Raw genomic sequence first — 18854 nt, forward strand, 5'->3', positions numbered from 1 at the left:
GATCCGTCATTGTCCTCACCTGTGGTATAGGTCGCAGAGGTGGCTTGGAGCTGGCGTGTCTGTGGCCAGCATCTACAGCTCTGATTTAACCTCTAGGCTGGGAATCCATGTGCTGCAAATGTGGCCAAGAAGGAAAGAAAGAAAGAAAGAAGGAAGGAAGGAAGGAAGGAAGGAAGGAAGGAAGGAAGGAAGGAAGAAGGAAGGAAAAAAAAAAAGAAAGAAAGAAAGAAAAAAAGAAAGAAAGAAAGAAAGAAAGAAAAAGAAAAGAAAGAAGAAGAAAGAAAGAAAGAATAAAGAAGAAAGAAAGAAAGAAAAGAGAGAAGAAAAAAGAAGAAAAAAAAAGAAAGAAAGAAAGAAAGAAAGAAAGAAAGAAAGAAAGAAAGAAAGAGTCTTAAAACCATGCCCTGAGGGTAACTACAGACCTGTCAAGGGCTGATAGCAACACTCCAGATGCTCCCACCCACCCAGCCCCAGCCCCACCCAACAACCCAGGGGTTAAGCCTTGTCCTTGGGGCTCAGGGACTCCCTGCTTCCCCCTTTGGAGAGGAGGCAGCTCCAGCCCCACACAGCTTAACCTCAGCCTCCCTGACCGATCCCTGCTCCAGGCCCTACCCCCAGGATCCAGTAAGTCTTGGGTATCCCCTCCCCTGGAGGAGACTGGGTGCAGGGTCCAGTGGCTCCTAAAGAGGCTCTGCCATCGCAGGGTGCAGCTGGGTCAGCCTGGCTCAGCCTGAGGGTGGGAAGACCCATTTTCCAGATGAAAGCAGGAGCTGGGAGCTTTAGTGTTTGTATAAGATGTGGGGATTGGATCAGTGCCTGGATTCTAAGACTCATCTTTTGACTTGTGCTCAAACAATAGTAAAGATGACCCTTATACAGGGCATATGACATGAGGACCACTTGTTTTCTCTGCAGGTCGTAGCTCCTCAATATGTCTGGGATGCTGGGTCAGTATGTTCACCTATTTGGGGAGAAGCTGGTCCGCAGGCGGCCACTGAAGCCCAGGGAGGAGTCTGAGAGTCACGTGGCTCATCTGAACACCTTCGACCTGGTGGTGTTGGGCGTGGGCCGGATCCTGAGACCTGGTGTGTACATCCTGGCTGGTAAAGTGGCCAAGTTCATAGCTGGACCAGCAACTGTCATCTGCTTCTTGGTGGCCGGTCTGTCTACTATGCTGTCTGGGCTCTACTATGCAGAGCTGGGGGCCCAGGTAGCACGCTCTGGTTCCGTGTATTTCTACAGCTATGTCGCCATGGGACAATTGCATGCCTTCATCACTGGCTGGAACTCCATACTGTCCTTGGTCATCGGTGAGATGATAGGGAAGGGAATGGCATGGGGTTTAAGACTGGGAAACTATCTTGAGGGATTGAGGTCTTCAGTGGTTCTTGAGATGTTGTTATTGACCTTGTGGAGACAAGTGGGTAACAGTGTCGGGAAAGCCCCACGACTTCATTCTACTCAGCTCTACCCTGCTTTTCCTTAAATGATGGACCAAGAACCCAGAAGGAGAGGAAACTGCAAGGAGTGGGTGAGAGGGAGGCAGGTCCCACAGGCTCACCCCTCACCATGTGCAAGGCTTTGCTTGGCTATTGCCTTCATGGGATTTTCTTTTACCACTGGATGGAAAATTTCAGCCCCCATCCCAGCTCTCTTTGTTCTACTTTTCCGTGTTCTTTTCTTGCATAACGTTGTTCTCCTCCTAATATATTAAATAATTGAATTTTTGGGACTCTCCTGGGTTTACTCTCCCCAGGCCATGAAAAGAAACTCTTTGAGATGGTTTTTTTTTTTTTGTCTACTGTTTTTTTTTTTCTCATAAATACATCCTGTGGCACATCAGTTATGTTTATGTTTGTCTATGGATGTTCCTTCTTCTGTGATGCAGGTACCGCCCGTGTGGCCAGGGCCTGGAGCTACATCTTTGACAGACTGATTGGGAACGTCTCTCAAGTGTTGCAGGAAGCTTTCCCTCTACACATGCCCTCTTTTCTGGCCACGTATGCCGACGTTTTTGCCCTGGGTCTGGTGCTGCTGATGACTGGTGAGGAGGGGTCAGAGATGGGATGGGAAGAGGGGGGTGTGAGGGGGAGCTGGGGTGGAAAAGGCTTGGGGTAGAAAAATGGTGGGGGGATGGAAAGAAAGGTCTGTGCTATGAGAGACCGGAAGGCAAGACATAGACCGTTGTTCCCCACTCTTGGCACTGTTGACATTTGGGGCTCATTATTCTTTGGTGTCTAGAGCTGTCCTGTGCGTCTTGGGTTGTGTTGCTTTTTCAAAAAATGTTGAGTGTTGAGTAGCATCCCTGATCTTTGTCATTAGATCCCAGGGACATCCACTCCCCAAACTGTGATAATGAAGATGTGATGTCTCCAGACATTGCCATTGTCCCTTGCAGATTGAAAGTAGCCCCAGCTGAGAATCATTTTCTTAGACCAACAAGTTTCCTTCCCTGTGCTTAGACCAAAGGTAGTGTGTGTGTGTGTGTGTGTGTGTGTGTGTGTGTTTCCTTTTTGGCTGCCCTGCAGCAGATGGAGTTCCCTGGTTAGGGATCAGATTCAAGCTGCACTTGCAACCTTCCCCACAGCTGTGGCAAGGTCAAAATTTAACCCACCGTACCTGACCAGAGACCAAACGTGCTTCCTACCTATCCCATTACACCACAGTGTGAACTTCAAAAGATGGGGGGTTTTTGGTCGGGTTTTGTTGTTGTTGTTGTTGTTGTTGTTGTTGTTTTGGGGTTTCGGTTTTTTGTGGGGGTTTTTTTTTCTGTCTTTTTAGGGCTGCACCAGGAGCATATGGAGGTTGCCAGGCTAGGGGTCCAATCGGAGCTGTAGCCACCGGCTTACACCACAGCCACAGCAACGCCAGATTCAAGCTGCTCTTGCAACTTATACCACAGCTCACAGCAACACCAGATCCTTAACCCACTGAGCGAGGCCAGGGATCGAACCTGCATCCTCATGGATACTAGTTGGGTTTGTTAACTGCCGAGCCATGACAGGAACTCCAAAAAATGTTTTTTTCTTTGAGAGGATATTTGCATAGCATAAAATTAACCATTTTAATAATTTTTCCAGCTTTATTGACATATAAGTGACAGACAATGCTGTATACGTTTAAGGTATGCCACCTGATAATTTGATGGGATTGTGAGATGATGGCCACAAATAACTATCTTCCAGTATACAATTCAGTTGCCCTTAGTTCATTCAAAATGTTGTGCAGCCATCACCTCCCTCTAGTTGCGAGTCTTTCCATCGCCCCCAAAGGAAACCCTCTAGTCATGAACGTCACTGTCCATCTGTCCACCACCACCCACCCTCCAGACCCTGGTCGTGAACGTCACTGTCCATCTGTCCACCACCACCCACCCTCCAGCCCCTGGCAACCACCATTCTGCTTTCTGTCTCTATGGATTTGGATATTTGAGTGTTTCATAAGCAATCTTTTTCACAGTACTTGTTCTGGGAGTTCATGAGTCAGCCCTGGTCACCAAAGTGTCCACAGGCTTGAGCCTTTTGGTGCTCAGCCTCATCATCCTCTCTGGCTTCATGAAGGGAGATCTGCACAACTGGCAGCTCACAGAACAGGACTACACACTGGCCACAGCTGGATCCAATGACACCTCTAGGTTAGGAGCGTCCTCTTGGCCATAGGAATGCTTGGGGGGGTGGGAGGCAGAGCTGGGAATATAGCAAGGGACTAGAGAGATTTGGGAGGTTGACCTGGTGATGAGGGTCCTGGAGCCCAGGACTCGGGGTATTAATGGACGAGTCCAGGAGCGATGTCTGAACAGCCTCCCCCACATTCTTCCTCATTCCTTCTCTCATAGGCTGGGCCCTCTGGGTTCTGGAGGGTTTGCACCTTTTGGCTTTGAAGGGATTCTCCGTGGAGCAGCTTTATGCTTCTACATGTTTTTTGGTGTTCATATCATTGCCACTAAAGGTAACGTGGTCACTGTGGGTCCCATCACGGGTTTGGACACATATTGGGCAGCCCTCGGGCATAGGGGTGGGTAGAAGGGTAGCCTGCTCTTGCAGGTGCAAGAGGAAAGGGATTTTATGCTTTCACCCCCAGCGTGTTTTCCTGACCTAAGACATCCACCCGTCCTGCAGAGGAAGAAGCTCTAACTCCTCATCGTTCCATCCCCTTCGGCATTGTGATCTCACTCTTCGTCTGCTTTTTGGCATATTTTGGGGTCTCAGCGGCTGTCACTCTCATGGTGCCGTATTACCAGATTCACCCTTACAACCCCTTGCCACAAGCTATTCTCCACAGCTGGGGGGCTCCGGCAGGATATGTCGTGGCTGTTGGCACCCTCTGTGCCCTGACATCCAGGTGAGTGTCAAAGCTTGCTCCCCAGCTACTGTCAGAGGCTCAGCTATCCCAGCCCTTGGGATTAAGAGGCAAGAGGGGAAGACGCCTTATGCCTTGTAGGCTGGGGAGCAGAAGCCCCAGTCCATCCTCCTTCTCCATGTCCTCCCGCCTGTTTCCATCTTCTCCTCCAGGCTCCACAGTGCCATGTGCAGGATGCCGAAGCTGATCTATGAAATGGCAGATGATGGGCTCCTTTTCCGGGGACTGACCCGGATCCACGCCTGCGCACACAACCAAGTCAAGTCCATCATGGCCGCGGGAACTCTTGCAGGTGAAAAGCAACACCCACGCCTTTCTTTGATCAGATTCCTTCACTTAGGTATTTCCAGTGGTTTCTCATTCCCTCCTCCCACCTTGTGTGTGCTCTCCTTCTAGGGGTCATGGCCTTACTCTTCAACTTCACAGATCTTGTGGACCTCATGTCCATCGGGACTCTGCTGTCTTACACCCTCGTGGCTTTTTCTGTCCTTGTCCTCAGGTGAGACTCCAATGCACCTTGACTGGGGGTCTGGGACTCGTGGGGACTGATGGGAAGGTAATCCTCTTATTTCTTCTAAATGTCCAGCCGGGCTTAAGCAGATGAAGAAGGCTGTGTGTTGTTAGGTGAGTAGGGGCTGCTGGTAATATTGTCTTTATACCTCTAATGCAGGTATCAGCCACACCAGAATTTCAGCAAGAACAAGAGAACAGAGGATGAAACTGAGATGGGTCCTGTCGTTGAGGAAAGTCCTTTGGAATCTGCAGCAGAAGCAGGAACCTCAAACCCTCTAAAGAGTCTGTGTAACCCTATCAGCACCACCCCCACTTGGAAATCTGGCCAGATTGTCTGTGGATGCGCCTTCCTGCTGGGTGAACACGGGGACTTCTTTTTGGTCACCTTCTGAGATAGACAGGATGGGCAGGGAGTGGGTGTGCTGGCAGCTGAGGAGTCTTGCAGATGTGATGGCCCTTCCTGGGGTGGGCAGTGTCGGGGAGGGGTGACCCGAGGTCTTGGCCCATTTGGCCTCTGGAGTTGAGCCTGCTGTCCTCCCCCTTGACCCTTGCAGTTCTCCTGCTGACCATCCTGAGCCTGCTCCTGGCCCTGTGGCCCAGCCAAGTGTTCTCTGGAGACCCCGGGTTCACAGCAGGGGCTGTGCTGCTGCTGCTGCTCATTGCGGGGATCACTGCCATCATTTGGAGGCAGCCCCAGAACCCCTCTCCTCTTCCCTTCAGGGTAGGTGACCTTATGTGCCCAGCTGTCCAGGCTGAGGGGGTGAAGTCGGCATGCTTTGAGGTGAAGCCTCCTTTGCTGGACCAGGGAAGGGGGGACTTGCTCAAGCCCATGGACCTTCCCTGGTCCCACCCAGTGCTTCCCCCAACCCCCGGTCTCAGCGGGCCCTGAATGCACAGCCTGAGGAGGACTGGGGTCTCCCCGCCCAGGTGGGGGAGGGGCCTCCCTCTCAGCTGTGGGTGCTGTGTTCAGGGAGTCACTGGCTTTGCCCCCAGGTCCCTGCTCTGCCCGTCCTCCCAGTGCTGAGCATCTTTGTGAATATCTACCTGATGATGCAGCTGTCCTCTGTGATTTGGGCCCAGTTTGGCATCTGGAATGCTGTTGGTAAGTGGTTTTTTGGGATAAAGAGGCGTCTTAAATGGCTGAACCCAATCCCCTTCCTACAAACTATGTCAGATGCCATAACAGGAGGCCTGTTGGGCATTTGTAAGTGGGGTCGGCACCTAGTTTTCTTCTCATGGTCTCATTTCACTGCTAGGATTTGCCATATACTTTGGATATGGGATCCGACACAGCCTGGAGGAGAAGAGGGATCCACAGCCACCAGCCTCCACCTCCCAGACTCTGCATGAACACACCCCTGGTGCTGAATCCTCTTAACCACAGGAAGTAGATGCTGCATGGTTCCCTCCAAACATGGGAGGTTTCTTCTGGTTCAAGGCACACTGGGAGCCTCTATGAAGGGTGAAGATGGGATGTATTTAGTGCCCTGTATGTATCACCAGTGGACAAAGACTTTTTTTTTTTTTTTTTTTTGACCAAGCCAACTGTAGTTGGAAATTCCTGGGGCAGGGATCAAACCCACACCCCCGCAGTGACCCATGCTGTTGCTGTGACAGCCCTGGTTCCTTATACAACTGCGCCTTCAGAGAACTCTAGACATGGTGATTTTAATGATATATAATGTTAAGTAAACATTTCTTTTTCTTTCTTTCTTTCTTTTTTAAAATTTTCTTTTGGTTGCGCTGGTGGCACGTGAAAATTCCCGTGGCCAGGGATCAAACCCTCACCAACCAGCCACCCAAGCCATCACAGGGACAACGCCAGATCCTTAACCCACTGTGCCACAGCAGGAACTCCTAAGTAAGCTTTTCAGTGTGTAACATACTTACAGAAAAGTGCAGACTTCATACACGGTGCAGCAAGATGAATTTTCACAAAGAAATTACTGCAATGTAACCAGCAACCCCAGGAGGAACTAAAATGTTGATCTGCACATCAGAAGCACTTTCTTGTGCCCATTTCCAGGGAAAACACAAAGACTGCCACATGGAAAGGAAACTCCTGTAACTCTATTGTGTGCAGTTACGCTTGAAGGTCACAGAGGTGGCTCTGATCCTGTTTTGACCCCTAGCCTGGGAACTTCCCATAGGCCACATGTACAGGCTTAAAAGAAAAAAAAAAGGTTACACTTTAAATATTAGGATACAAATAGGCTGGACGTAAAAGGAAGGAACAGCTACACTGTGCAAACAGGAACACCAGAAAACTAACAGGGCTATAGCCCTATTAGACAAAGTAGATCGTAAGGAACAGTGAATAATAATGGATACACTGGATCATTTCATAGTGATGAAGGGCAGTGATCATTTTTCTTTTCCCCGGATTTATTGAGACACAGGGTAAATGAGCATTTTTCTTTCCTTTTCTGTCGTAGACTCAGAGAGTTGCACCATAGTATTGATGAAGACATGTTTTTAATCGAAAAAAATCACACATGCATTGCCAGAAGCATGAGAGGGTGGGAAGCAGTGGCTGGTTGATAAATGGTTACAGTTGGGTGGAAACTAAAAGATAGGAGGAGATCCTGGAAAGAGAAGATAAAAAGTTATTGCTGCAGGAGTTCCCGTCGCGGCTCAGTGGTTAACGAATCCGACTAGGAACCATGAGGTTGTGGGTTCGATCCCTGGCCTCACTCAGTGGGTTAAGGATCTGGCGTTGCTGTGGCTGTGGTGTAGGTCGCAGATGCGGCTCGGATTCCGTGTGGCTGTGGCTCTGGCATGGGCCAGCGGCTACAGCTCCGATTGGACCCCTAGCCTGGGAACCTACATATGCCATGGGTTCAGCCCAAGAAAATGGCAAAAAGACCAAAAAAAAAAAAAAAGTTCTTGCTGCAGAAGAATGCTTGAAATTCAGATTATAGACATTATGTCCCTATGAGAATGTAGTCAAGAAAGTTGATGAGGGGAGTTCCCGGTGGCGGCTCAGCGGAAACGAATCTCACTAGTATCCAAGAGGATGCAGGTGGATCCCTGGCCTTGTTCAGTGGGTTAAGGATCCGGTGCTGTGGTGAGCTGTGGTGTAGGTTGCAGACGCGGCTTGGATTCTGCGTTGCTGTGGCTCTGGTGACCGGCAGCTGTAGCTCTGATTTGACCCCTAGCCTGGGAACCTTCATATGCTGCAGGTGAGGTCCTAAAAAAAAGGGGGGGGGGAATTAACGAACACGCCAGGGAATCTAGAGCCAGACTTTACATGTTAGCAATTGAGGTTTAAGTTACTTAGCTAACAGTAGCAAATCATAAATAATTCTATTGTAATAGCGCACCAGTCGGTTAGACCAAGAGAAATGTTTTATTTCTTTTTGGTCATACCCGGAGCATGCGGAAGTTCCCGGGGGGGTGGGGGGGATCAGACCCGAGCCACAGCATCAACTGGAGCTGCTGCAGTGACAATGCTAGATCCACAACCAGCTGTGCCACAAGGGAACTCCAAGAATTTTTGTTTTAAAGATTGGGTTTTCCGTGGATCGTGGTAAGCAAATTTTGAATGAGTTTCCTAAGGGGCCGGGAAAAGGGCGCCTTGTTGGAGTTTGGTCTCAGAGCCCAGGCAGGCCTGCAAAGCATCTGTACCACCAGCAGAGGGCGCGCCAACACAGCAGGCGAAAGCAGCCTGCGTTGCAGCAAGAGGAAGGGAAACGCCTGAATTGCTGCCGGAGAATCTTTTTTTTCATATCGAAGTCTAGTTGATGTACAGTGTTGTGTTATAGTCTCAGGTGTTCAGGTGTATCTTCTTTATCCATTCATTGTTGATGGACACTTAAATGGCCTTTTAGGGCCACACCTGCTTGAATACAAATATGCCTTCAATAACAAGATGCATCCAAGTTTTTGAAATGCTAAAGTGTGAAAAAAAAGGGGGGGGTGCATTTTAGAATTGTTGCTATTGGAACTGAAAATGTTAACACGTGTAAAATTTCCCAAAGCCAATCGTCCATGATATATGGTCTGAATGTTTGTTTCCTCCCACGATTTACAGTTTGAACCCTCCTCTCCAACACGCGGGTGTGAGCAGGAGGGCCTCTGAGACACAGTTAAGGCCATCAGGGTGGACTCTCAGGAACAGGATTAGTGCCCCTCCAGAGAGAACCCCGGGAGCTGGCTGGCCCCTGCCACCAGGTGAGGACACAGCCAGAAGCCAGCAGTCTACACCCTGGAGGAGGGCCTTCCCCAGAACTCGACCTTGCTGGTACCCGGATCTTGGATGTCTCAGCCTCCAGAACTGGGAGAAATCAATGTGTGTCGTTTATAAGCTCCCCAGTTTGGGGGATTATGTGATGGCAGCTGAACAGACTGAGAGAATCAGCATTCCAGTCAGGCTCACCCTTCTCAGCTTTGCAGTCCTGGGACCCACCTCTAACTCCCTCCTATGTGCATAAGAATGTTTGAGCTTGAGAAACATAGAAACCCTTAGTCCAAGGGGCTTAAAAAACAAACGAATGAAGATTCCTTTGGCAGTTCCTGTCATGGCTCAGCAGAAACGAATCTGATTAGTAGCCATGAGGTTGTGGGTTCCATCCCTGGTCTCGCTCAGTGGGTTAAGGATCCAGCATTGCTATGAGCTGTGGTGTAGGTCACAGATGCGGCTCTGATTCCATGTTGCTCTGGCTGTAGTATAGGCCAGTGGCTACAGCTCTGATTCGACCCTTAGCCTGGGAACCTCCATATGCCACAGGTGTGGCCCTAAAAAGCAAAAAAAAAAAAAAAAAAAAAAAAAAATTCATATCCCTGGAACCAATAGGGAAGAAAAAATTTTATTTGATTCTATCAACATACATACTCTGGACTGTTTAAAAAGCATCAAGTCATTTTATCCAAGATGTGGCAGATTCTTGACACAGGTCTCAAGTGGAAAGTACAGTGATTTTAATTCTGGGGGAGACAGGATTTCTGTGGAATAACTCTCATCCCGCTAGTTTTAAGAACAATTGTACCAGTTAAAGTTAATATTGAAAACTATTTGGACAAGGAAAGCGGTGCTGAGAACTCACTCAGTCCCACAGGTGAAGGTTCTCAAGAGAGTTGATGAGAACACGAGGGAACCAGGAATCAGCTTTACATATTAGCCAATAGAGGCTTACGTGACAGAATTCACAGCACCTACAAATCCTAAACAATTTTTCTCAATTGCCCACCAGTCCGAGCAAGAGAATCTTTTTAATCGGAGCTCCCATGCCTGGTGATAATCAAATTTTGAACGGTTTTCCAGGGGACCATAAAGAGGGCCTCTTGTTGAGTTTTTTAAAGGGAACTCTGACCTCGGTCTCAGAGCCCAGCTAGGACTGGCCCGAGACTGCAGGGCATATAATCACCAGCAGAGGGCGCGCCACCAGAGCCGCAAAAACAGCAGGAAGACGTGACTCATTGTGTTGTCAGGTAATTTTGTTTAATTGATGTATTGTTGATTTATAATGTTGTGTTTGTTTTACGTGCTCACCAAAGTCATTCGGCTTTACATCTACATGTATATTAATTCCATTATTTTCCTTTATAGATTATTGCAAGATGTTGAATATATTTCACTGTGCTATACAGTAAATCCTGTTTATCAATTTTATATATGGTCCTGGGTATTTGATAATCTCTTACTCCTAATTTGTCTCTTCCCCTTCCCCTTCGGTAACCAAAGTTTGTTTTTTATGTCAGTGAGTCTGCTCCTCTTTTGTATATAGATTCATTTTTCTTTTTTCATTTTTTTTGGGGGGGTTGCATCTGCGGCATATGGAAGTTCCTGGGCTAAGGGTCAAATCGGAGCTATAGCTGCCGGCCTACGCCACAGCCACAGCAACGCCAGATCCTTAACACACTGAGCGGGGCCCGGGATTGAACCTACATCCTCATGGATACTAGTTGGGTTCATTACCGCTGGGCCACAATGGGAACTCAGCAAGAGAATTTTTTAATCGGACCTTCCACAGATAGTGATAGTCAAATTTTGAAAGATTTTCCTAAGGGACCATGAAGGGGGCCCCTCGTTGACTCTTGTAGAAGGAAATCTGACCTCTGCCTCTGAGCCCAGGCGGCCCTGGCCCACGCATGCAGTGCATCGATATCGCCACCAGATGGCGCGCCAACACAGCAGGAGAAACAGAGCCAGGCTTGTGCCGCAGCAGAATGTAACTCACCCAGAATTGCCTCTAATCTTTGGCTTTTTTAATTGAAGTCTAGCTGATTTAAATATTGTGTTAGTATCAGATGTTCAGCGAAGTGAATGGGTTATACATGAGTATTTTTTCGATTTCTTTACATTGTAGTTTATATAAGATATTGAATATATTTCCTTTCCTATCAAGTAAATTCTTGCTTATCTGATGCCATAGGGTGATGCATATCTGTGAATCCCATACCCATAATTTCTCCTTCCCCATCTCTTTTCTGTGACTATAAGTATTTTCTCTATGCCTCTAGGCCTGTTTCTCTTTCTAAATACATTCATTTGTACCATTTGTAGATTCCAAAGTTAGTGATACCATATAATATTTACTCTTTTCTGTCTGACTTTCTTCACTTTCTGTGATATATACGCTAGGTCCAACCATGTTTTGGTCAGGGGAAATTTTATTATTTTTCGGACTGGTAATACTTCATCTCTGCATGCACCATCTCTTCCTTATCCACTTTTCTCTTGATGGACATTTAAGTAGCATCCTTATCTTAATGGCCAGTCCTGCTTGAGGCCCCAATGTAATAAGCCTTCAGTGACAAGATGCATCCTACTTTGGGAAATGCTAAGGTGTCAAAAAAATGTGCATTTAGAAAACTACCATCCAGTGAATTTTAGGAACCCTTCTACAGTCATGTTTGTATTTAAAACTCCTGGGACCAGAGCTAGCTGTCCTGAGAGCCCTCTTATGCCACCGTGTGAATCTCCTCAAGAGGTTCAAGAGCACATGTATTGAGGCGTCACCTTTAACATATGAGCAGATGGAAGCTTAAGTTACATAGTTCAGAGAACCTACAAGACATAGATAATTTTTTATCATTGCACAGCAGTCATTTAGGGCAAGGGGATTTATTACATCTGACCTTCCGTGCATGGAAATAGTCGAATTTTGAAAGATTTTCCTGGGGACCGTGACGGAGACCTCTTGTAGCGTTGTATCGAGGGACCGCTGACCTCTGTCTCACTGACCAGGCGGCCTGGGCCGTGCCTGCAGTGCACGTGCCTCACCACCAGAGGGCGGGCCAACACAGCAGGAGCCACCGAGCCTGCCTTGCAGCAGGAGGAGGGGATGTGTATCAAGATTTGCCAAACAATTTTTTTTTTTTTAAACTGAAGTCTTGCTGACTTGTAAGATTGTGTTAGTGTCAGGTGTGCAGCAAAGGGATTCAGTTATGCATACATATATTTTTTGATTCCTTCCCATTTTGGTGTATTACAAGGGAGTGAACGCAGTTCCCTTCCTCGGCAGGACATCCACGTCGTTTTATCCGTTTGACTGATTGGCCTAAGTGTCTGTCTGTTCATCCCATTCGCGGAAGTCGTCCCTCCCACTTCCTTTCTCGGGACCACACCTCTGTTTTCTGTGTCCAGGAGTCTGTTTCTGATTCTTTATGGATCGGCTTCCATGTGTTTATGGAAACTCCTGCTTGATCCCACAGAGTCCTATGCCTTCAAGGACAAGATGCATCCTAGTTTGGAAAATGCGAACATGTGCAAAAAAAAAAAAAATGTGCATTTCGATCCTTGTTCCCGCCAGACCCTTTTAGGAAGCCTTGTCCAGTTCCAAGGTTGTATTCCAAACGAATGGCGTTTCCGTGGCTGTGCTATAGCCTGGCAGCTCTAGCTCCGATCTGACCCCTAGCCTGGGAACCTGGATATGCTGCGAGTCCCACGCTCAAAATCCATAAAGTAAGACAATCCAATCAAATCAAATGAATAAAACTACTGGGAGCAGAGCTAGCTGTCCTGAGAAACGTCTTATGCCCACGTGGGAATCTCTTCCAGCGGCTCATGAGCACACGAGGGAATCGAGGCGTCTGCTTTTCCCTATGAGCGGATGCAAGCTTAGGGTACAGAGGGCACAGGACCTGCCCATCAAAAATACCTTCTTCTCATGGCACAGCAGTCCACTAGGGCAAGAGAATTGTTTTGAATCGGACCTCCCAGAGTCAGAGTTGGAACGATTTTCTTAGGGGACCATGAAGGGGACCTCGTGTTCGGTTTATAGAGGGACCTCTGACCTCTGTCTCAGAGCCCAGGCAGCACGAGCCCGTGCCTGCAGCGCATGTGTATCGCCACCAGGCGGCGCGCGAACGCAGCCGGAGACCTAGAGCCTGCCTTGCAGCAGGAGCATGTGAGAGTCAGCAAGATTGGCCCCAGAAAATTTGTGGGGTTTTTGGTCCTTTTCGGGCGGCACCCGTGGCACGTGGAGGTGCCCCGGCTAGGGCTGGAATCGCAGCAGGCACAGCCACGCGGGGTCCGAGCCGAGACTGTGAGCTCCAGCCTGACAGCTCGCAGGCAACGCGGGATCCCAGCCTCCCTGAGCAAGGCCAGGGCTCGACCCGACGTGCTCCTGGATACTAGTCAGATGCGAGTCCTCTGAGCCTCGACGGGAACTCCTCTTGGTTTTTGTTTTTATTTTTATTTATTTTTTTATTTTATTTTAATTTTTTTGTCTTTTTGCTATTTCTTAGGCTGCTTCCGCGGCATATGGAGGTTCCCAGGCTAGGGGTCCCATCGGAGCTGTAGCCACCAGCCTACGCCAGAGCCACAGCAACGCGGGATCCGAGCCGCATCTGCAAACTACATAACTCACGGCAACGCCGGATCCTTGACCCACTGAGCAAGGGCAGGGACCGAACCCGCAACCTCAGGGTTCCTAGTTGGATTCGTTAACCACTGCGCCACGACGGGAACTCCTGTTTTTGTTTTTAATCGAAGGCTAGTTGATGATCAATATTGTGTTCGTGTCAGGTGTTCAGCAAAGGGATGCTGCTGTGTGTGTGTGTGTGTGTGTGTGTGTGTGTGTGTGTACATATATATATTTGATTCCTTCTCGTTTTAGCTTATGGCAAGATATTGACTCTATTTCTCTTACTCTACAGTAAGTCCTAGCTGTTCATCTCTATGGAATATATTCATATGCATGTGTGAATCCCATATCCATGTGTCCCTTCCCCAATTCCCTTTCGGGACCATAAGGAGGTTCGCTATGACGATGAGTCTGTTTCTGTTTCTGTGTAGATTCATCGGTACCATGTGTCGATTCCGCAGTTAGTGACGTCACACAGGTTGCTTTTCTGCCTGCCTTTCTTCCCGGTCTGTGATATTCTCTCGGTCCATCCACATTGCTGCCAGGGGCAAATTCTATTCTCATGCTGCCGGGTGGTCCTCCATCTCGAGGCGCACCCTCTCTTCCTCATCCGCTTTTCTGTTGATGCACATTTCGGTAGCTTCTTCCTCTTAGGGGCCCCTCCCGCCGGAACCCCTAGAAGAATGTCCCTTCCAAGACAAGATGTCTCCTCGTTGGGGAAAAGCTGCAGTATTTTCCAAAAATGGGCCTTGAGAACACCTCTAGGCGTTACTGTCATGGCTCCGTGGTTAATGAATCTGAGGAGCGTGCGTGAGGACGCAGGGTCGATCTCTGATCTCGCTCTATGAGTTCAGAATCTGGTGTTGCGGTGAGCTGTGGTGTAGCTGGCAGATGCGGCTGGGATCTGCCGTGGCTGTGGCTGTGGCTGTGGTGCCGGCCGGCAGCTAAAGCCTGGGAACCTCCATAGGCCACAGATGTCCCCCTAAAAAGAAAAAAAAAATGAAAAAAAGAAAAAGAATCAAAAAAAAAGGAAACCCTCCAGCATCCAGTTCCTTTGAGGACTCCCTCTACAGTCACGTTTGGATGGAAAGCTCCCCGGACCAGAGCTGGCTGTCCCGAGAAACCTCTGATGCCCACGTGTGAAACTCTTCAAGAGGTTCAAGAGCACACGAGGGACCTGAGGAGCCAGCTCTTGCATATGAGCCGATGGAAACTGCAGTTCCCTCGTCCACAGTCCCTGCAAATCATAGATCATGTTCTCTCATGGCCAAGTCATCGGTTAGGGCAAGGGAGTAGTTTAATATTTTAATTAAAAGAATTGAATTTCCATGGATGGTGAGAGTCCAAATTTGAAGGATGTTCCTAGGGGACCGTGACGGAGACCTCCTGTCGCGTTGTATCGAGGGACGGCTGACCTCTGTGTCTGACCAGGCAGCCCTGGCCCGTGCCTGCAGTGCACCTGCCTAACCACCAGAGGGCGGGCCAACACAGCAGAAGCCACCGAGCCTGCCCTGCAGCTGGAGGAAGGGATGTGTATCAAGATTTGCCAAAGAGAAATAGCAAAAAGACCAATAAAATAAAATAAAATAAAATAAAATAAAATAAAATAAAATAAAAAATAAAAAAAGGAGTTCCCGTCGTGGCGTGGTTAACGAATCCGACTAGGAACCATGAGGTTTCGGGTTCGATCCCTGCCCTTGCTCAGTGGCTTAACGATCCGGCGTTGCCGTGAGCTGTGGTGTAGGTTGCAGACGCAGCTCGGATCCCGCGTTGCTGTGGCTCTGGTGTAGGCCGGTGGCTACAGCTCCGATTGGACCCCTAGCCTGGGAATCTCCATATGCCGCGGGAGTGGCCCAAGACCAAGAAATAGCAAAAAGACCAAAAAAATAAATAAATAATAAATAAATAAATAAATAATAAATAAAAAAATTTAAAAAAAGATTTGCCAAAGAATCTTTTTTGTTTTTAATTGAAGTCTCGTTGATTTATAAGATTGTGTCAGTGCCAGGTGTTCAGCAAATTGATTCAGATATACATATGTATGTTTTGATTCCTTACCATTTGAATTTATTTGATGATATTGAACATATTTCCCCTACTCTGCAGTAAATGGCTCTGTGTACCTGTTAATCCCATTCCCATTATTTGTCCTTCCCACTTCCTTTTTCGTGACTATAATATGTTCTCTATGCCCAGAGGTATGTTTCTGTTTCTGTATAGATTTAGTTGTTCCATTTGTAGATTTCACAGAGAGTGTTATCGCATAATTTTTTCATTATCCGTGTGACTTTCTGTGGTATTCTCTAATTCCATCCATGGTGCTTCGGTGGGAAAGTTTTCTTGTTTTTCGGACTCTCAATATCCCATCTCTGTATATACCATCTCTTCCTTATCCTTTTATCTGTTGATGGACATTTATTGGCTTCCATGTATTTATGGCCACTCCTGCTTGAACCCCGAGAATAATAACCTTCAGTGACAAAATGTATTCTAGTTTTAGAAATGCCAAACTGCATAAAAAAAACATGCCTTTAGCTACTTGTCCCATCCAGTTACTCATAGGAGCACTTCTTCAGGTCAAAGTTTATATTTAAAACTCCTGGGAGCAGAGCTGGCTGTCCCGAGAGCCCTCTGATGCCCACATGTGAATCTCCTCAAGCGGTTCATGGGCACACGGGGTAACCGAGGAGTCAGCTTTTATGCATGAGCAGACTACATAATTCACAGTACCTGCCAACCACTAAAAATGTTTTTCCCATCGCCCAGCAGTCAATTAGGGCAAGAGAATTTTTCAATCAGACCCTCCATGGATGGTGAAAGTCAAATTTTGAATGATTCTCCTAGGGGACCAGGAAGCAGGCCTCTTGATGGGTTTAATCGAGGGACCTCTGACCTCTTGTCTCACTGACCAGGCAGCCCTGGCCCGGGCCTGCAGTGCACCTGCGTCACCACCAGACGGCGCACCAACGCAGCAGGAGAATGTGATATTTCTCAGGAGTTGTCAAAGGAATTTTTTTTTTTTTAGTTGAAGTATATTTGATTTACAAGATTGTGTCACTATCAAGCGTTCCGCAAACGGATGTGGCTATGAATACAGATATAATTTGATTCCTTTGCCTTTAATTTATTACAAGATAGTGACTAGTTCCCTTACTCTGCAGTAAATCCTTGTTTATTTTACAAATGGCCGTGTGTGTCTGTTAATCCCATTCCCATAATTTGACCACCAACTTCCTTTTTTGTCACCACAAGTATGTTCTCTATGTCTATAAGTCTGTTTCTGTTTCTCTATAGATTCATTTGTACCATTTTTAGATTCCACAGTAAGTGATATTACATAATATGTACCCTTTTCTCTCTTTCTTCATTTTCTATGATATTCTCCAGGTCCATCCATGGTGCTGCCCATGGGAAAATGTTACTACTCTTCTGACTGGCAGTGCCCCATCTGCACATGTACCACTTATATGTTGATGGACATGTAAGTGGCCTCCATATCTTTTTGGCCACTCCTCCTTAAACCCCTGGAGTGATAGTCCCTCAGCGACAAGATGCTTCCTAGTTTGGGAAATGCTGAAGGGTCAATAAATGTGCATTTAGATGCCTCTTCCTACCGTGTAGCTTTAGGAACCTTTCTACAGTCATGTTTTATTTAGAACTCCTGGCAGCCGAGCTGGCTGTCCCAGTAAACCTCTTTTGCCTACACGTGAGAATCCACTCAAGAGTTTAAGGAGCACATCAGGTAACTGAGGAATCAGCTTTTACCTATGAGCAGACTGAGACTTTGATTACATAATTCACAGTGCCTACAAATCAGAAATGATTGTATCCTAACGGCCAAGAAATCTGTTACGGCAAGGGAAACTTTACATAAACTTGGAGCTTCCATGGATGGTTGTAAGCAAATTTGGAACGATTTCCTCTGGGTTCGGTGAAGAGGGGCCCTCGCTGAGTTTTGTAGAGGGACCTCTGACTTCTGTCTCAGAGCCCAGGCAGCACTGGCTCGTGACTGCAGTGCACCGGTATAGCCAACAGGTGGCGCGCCAACACAGCAGGAGAAACAGCCTTCGCCTGGCAGCAGGTGGATGTGATATTCATCAAAAGTCGCCAAAGAATCTTTTTTTTTTTTTACACTAAAGTCTATTTGACTTACAATATTGTGTTAGTGTCAGGTGTTCAGCAAAGAGATTCAGCTATACTTTTTTTTTATTCCTTCCCATTTAAATTATTAGAAGATACTGATTAGATTGCCCTTACTCGGCAGTAAATCTTTGTTGTTTTATCTGTTTTACCCATGGTCAGAGATCTCTGTTAGTCACATTCCCATAATTTTTCCCTCTCCCTTCCCTTTTTGTGGCCATAAGTATCTTCTCTATGTTGATAAGTCTGTTTCTGTTGCTGTATAGATTCATTTGTACCATTTTTAGATGCCACAGTTCATGATATCACATAATATTTATCCTTTTCTGACTTTCTTCATTTTCTATGACATTTCCTGTGTCCATCCATGTTGCTGCCCATAGGAAAATTGTATTCCTTTTCTGACTGGTAGTACTCCAGCTATATATCTACCGTGTCTTCCTTATCCATTTATCTGTTGATGGATATTTAAGTGGCTTCCCTGTATTTACGGCCACTCCTGCTTGAACCCCCTAGAGTAAAAACGTTCAGTGAGAAGATGCACCCCAGTTTGGGAGATGCTAAAATTTCAAAAAATGTGCCTCGAGGGAAACTCTACCATCCAATTAGTTTTAGGAACCTTTCTACTGTTCAAAATGCGTCTTTCAAACTCCTGGGAGCAGAACTAGCTGTCTTGAGAGAAACCTCTTATGCCCACGTGTGATTCTCCTCAAGAGGTCCATGAGCACACAAGGGAACTGAGGAGTCAGCTTTCACACAGAGCAGATGGAAGCCTAAGTTATGCAGTTCTCATTACCTTCACAACATAAATAACTTTTCCTCATCGACCAGCTGTCAAATAGGTCAAGAGAATTTTTTTAATCTGACTTCCCATGGATGGTGATAGTTCACATTTTGAATGATTTTCTTAGGGGACCGTGAAGGGGAGCCCTTATTAGTTTGATCCAGGGACCTCTGACCCTCTGTCTCAAAACCCAGGCAGCCCTGGCCGGTGCCTGCAGTGCATGTGTATCGCCACCAGATGGCGCGCCA

General features: G+C 47.2%; 1 protein-coding gene across 1 annotated transcript; it reads left to right on the top strand.

Annotated features, from left to right (window-relative positions):
• The first annotated feature begins 940 nt into the window (after positions 1–940).
• On the top strand, positions 941–6275 carry LOC125133452 (cationic amino acid transporter 3-like). The gene is made up of 12 exons (XM_047791586.1): positions 941–1310; positions 1889–2044; positions 2470–2472; positions 3460–3634; positions 3836–3948; positions 4119–4341; positions 4512–4651; positions 4756–4858; positions 5030–5229; positions 5427–5593; positions 5866–5974; positions 6129–6275. The coding sequence occupies exons 1-12, from the start codon at positions 941–943 to the stop codon at positions 6248–6250; spliced, it is 1881 nt and encodes a 626-aa protein (XP_047647542.1). The 3' UTR covers positions 6251–6275.
• Positions 6276–18854: the final 12579 nt, after the last annotated feature.

The sequence above is a fragment of the Phacochoerus africanus genome, chromosome 8, assembly GCF_016906955.1.
Source record: "Phacochoerus africanus isolate WHEZ1 chromosome 8, ROS_Pafr_v1, whole genome shotgun sequence".
NCBI lineage: Eukaryota > Metazoa > Chordata > Mammalia > Artiodactyla > Suidae > Phacochoerus > Phacochoerus africanus.

What these genes read in the sequence shown, in the direction of transcription:
- LOC125133452 (XM_047791586.1), top strand. Translation starts at nt 941, where the DNA reads ATGCTGGGTCAGTATGTTCACCTATTTGGGGAGAAGCTGGTCCGCAGG. An exon ending in GGATCCAATGACACCTCTAG is followed by an intron (nt 3,635 to 3,835) that starts GTTAGGAGCGTC and finishes CTTCTCTCATAG; the next exon opens with GCTGGGCCCTCTGGGTTCTG. An exon ending in GGCCGCGGGAACTCTTGCAG is followed by an intron (nt 4,652 to 4,755) that starts GTGAAAAGCAAC and finishes CTCTCCTTCTAG; the next exon opens with GGGTCATGGCCTTACTCTTC.